Here is a 3,059-nt window from a genome sequence, read left to right as displayed (position 1 = left end):
TCAATCAAATATGCATTATGGGCCGACGCAAGAAGCAGGGCGGCATGCGAGTATTTTGGAGATGTCGTTTCATTCGACACCACGTACAACATAAACAGGTATTTAGTTCACCCAAATTAAGTCTGTACGTTCATAGTATGTACACAATTCGGTTAAGCAATTTGTGAGAGTGTGCATTGATGCAGGTACAATCTGGTTTTTGATTCTTTTGTGGACGCGAATCACCACGGTCAGTCGACACTTCTCGGATGCGCGCTGATAAAAAATGAGGAAATCCAATCATTCAAATGGCTATTCGAGTGTTGGCTCCGTTGCATGGGAGCCAAGGCACCAAAAGGCATTCTCACTGACCAATGCGCATCAATGCAAAGGACCATTGAGATGTGCATGCCAACAACAATTCACTGCTGGTGCATCTGACACATCATGAAAAAGATCCCAAACAAACTAAACGGCTACAAGCGGCACAAAAAAATCGAACAAGAGATAAGTCATGTCGTTTGGAACTCGTTCACAAAAGATGCATTCGACAGAAACTGAAATGATTTCATCACAAAGTTCAGTCTTGGAGGCAACAAGTGGCTCTCAGGTAACCGAGGTTTTAATTCGAATTATTTTTATGCCTTTACTTTTTGGGTCAAAACATGCACAGATTTTAGTTTAGTGAAGCTATTTACTTCGATTCATTCTGTAGAGCTGTACGAGGATCGGCATATATGGATTCTAGTTTACCTGGATCACCATTTCTGAGTCGGGATGAGAAGCACACAATGGAGTGAGAGCATGCACACATTTTTCAACAAGTTTATTACACGCAACAGCTCCCTGAGGCAATTCGTGAAGCAATACGACAATTGCCTAGCAAGCAAAAAGCAAAGAGAGAGAGAATTTGACGTTGCAGATTTTCACACCGTGATACCGTGCACAACAAAATCAGCAATAGAGGCGCAGTTTCAACACGTGTATACCCACAAGAAGTTCAGGAAAGTTCAAACACAATTCAGAGAAAAGGTGAACTGCATCTCAAGATCAATGCATTCCACCCTAGGTTTCACAACATACGAAGTCGTAGAGAAAGTCTCCAACTCAACATTCAACAAGTTTTTGATCACCTACGATGTAGTATCACGAGAGGTAAAGTGCCAATGCTTGCTATTTGAGTCAAGGGGCATATTGTGCCGCCATTCCCTGAGCATCCTAAGCTTCGAGCGAGTGGATAACGTGGCACCAAAATACATACTGGAGTGCAGGAGCAAGAACATAAAGAGGAGGCACACACATATCGAGCACAGCCAAGACGAGCGTTTATTGGAGCCGAGAAGCAAGAGATTTGACGATTTAGTATTTCGGTTGCACAATATATGCGAATTTACATCAGAGTCCGAGGAGCTGACCGGAATTCTGCACCGGGCATTTGACAATGTCATGGTTGAGATGTAAGAATATTAAGAGAGAAGAAAAGGAAAATGCTTGTTATCCCATGAAAAAGTGACGTTGAGCAATGTGAACGACCTTCAAAGCCCACCACGTGTCTGAATAAGAGGCTGGCCCAAGAATAGGCTTGGATCAAACCTGGAAAAAAAGATCTCTAACGCTAAGAAGAAAAAGAAAACACCAGCTCTAAGCGAGGTAAAATTGATTTGCTTTCGATTAGGAAAACATTCATTTGGGCATTTTGGTAATATACGATTTATTTTCTTTTTTGCAGTTGAAACTTTTAGACGGCGGACCAACGATTCAGCCAAGTTCAAGATTTTACAATGCACCAGGTATGAATTATCTAGGAGAGGATTATACAAATTCTTATTAACATAAATTTCCTTTCACCTATGGACAAATTTCGGTTCACTGATATTATAGGAGGGTTGATTTCTGACTTTTTGTTAGTCTTTATTGAATAGTCACTTTTTTTGTTTTTGATATTAGCTTTTTGTGAAATTCTTTATTCAATAGTCACTTTTTTGTTTAGTAAATAGTCAATTTATTGTGCTATGTCAGAGAGTTCGGGTGTTTCTGAAACTGAATACTGATAGAAACAGTTTTTATAATTAGCTCTCTACTATATTGATTTATGCAACTTTTTGATTCATGCAGTGTAGTAATTTCGGTTCATTGTATTTTTTGGGGTTCGTAATGTCTTGATAAATACCCTGATTCCATTCACTATAAGCCTGGAACAAAATAGCAGCCAGACAGTTCCAACAGATATATAAATTAACATCTTAGACCGACAAGACAAGGAGTTATCCATCTTGAATCAGATATAAATATTAACATTAGATACATATATTGATATTAACATTTACATTAATATTCACATAAATACATTGAAAGAAGCATTGTTTGCTTTTTCAAACAAGTTAAGCAAAATATTGTTAATTATAACCAGTCAATCCTAGTATATCCTATCTACTATCTAAATCTACAGATGAGAATTTCCAATAAGGGCTGGCGAAGGCAGCAGATGGTTTCGGGAGTCTTATTGCTTCAAATGCCCGAATCACTTGGTCTCTGATTTTGTTCATTTCGTACAGCAGAATATTTAGACCATATTCGTACCTGAAGCCATCAATCTCTTTCTACATTTCAATCAAAAGGAATTAGTTACATAAGAAATGAACCCAACCAAAATAAGAAATGAAAGAATTGCATTAATTTTGAAACTACTTACTTGTGTCCAAGCTTTATATTGATATCTCTTCCTGCTTTTGATCTTTCGAGGATCAATTGTTTCAAGACATTTCATGATGTATATGCCACAATCATAGCTAAGCAAGAATTGAGTATAGTACGATTAATAGTATACAAAATAAAACACATTAAAAATAGCACTATAGAAGAGAAAGATTTTTACTCTGTATGTTGACCATTCAACATGATATACTCTCCTTCTTCTCCCTCTCCGTCCTCCATTAAGGGTTCTGCCCTAACGTAAACCCTCATCTAGGAAATTATTAATCCCTGAAAGGGACATAAAAAGTGAATAAAAAGAAGCAACAATAATCAACCGAACTCCTTTCATATACTGAATAAAACGTGATAAAAATTCAATCAGCAAG

General features: G+C 37.6%; 1 protein-coding gene across 1 annotated transcript; it reads left to right on the top strand.

The window, feature by feature from the left end:
• The first annotated feature begins 756 nt into the window (after positions 1–756).
• Positions 757–1,440, top strand: LOC148573054 (protein FAR-RED ELONGATED HYPOCOTYL 3-like). Its single transcript, XM_088505649.1, has one exon. It carries the CDS (start codon positions 757–759, stop codon positions 1,438–1,440), a length of 684 nt encoding a protein of 227 aa, XP_088361775.1.
• Positions 1,441–3,059: the final 1,619 nt, after the last annotated feature.

Source organism: Arachis ipaensis, chromosome B2 (assembly GCF_059453495.1).
Source record: "Arachis ipaensis isolate K30076 ecotype BB chromosome B2, ASM5945349v1, whole genome shotgun sequence".
Classification (NCBI taxonomy): domain Eukaryota; kingdom Viridiplantae; phylum Streptophyta; class Magnoliopsida; order Fabales; family Fabaceae; genus Arachis; species Arachis ipaensis.
This window is presented reverse-complemented; position numbering and strand designations above follow the sequence as displayed.

Bases quoted from the DNA above. Each gene is read 5' to 3' on its own strand.
- LOC148573054 (XM_088505649.1), top strand. From the start codon at position 757: ATGAGAAGCACACAATGGAGTGAGAGCATGCACACATTTTTCAACAAG.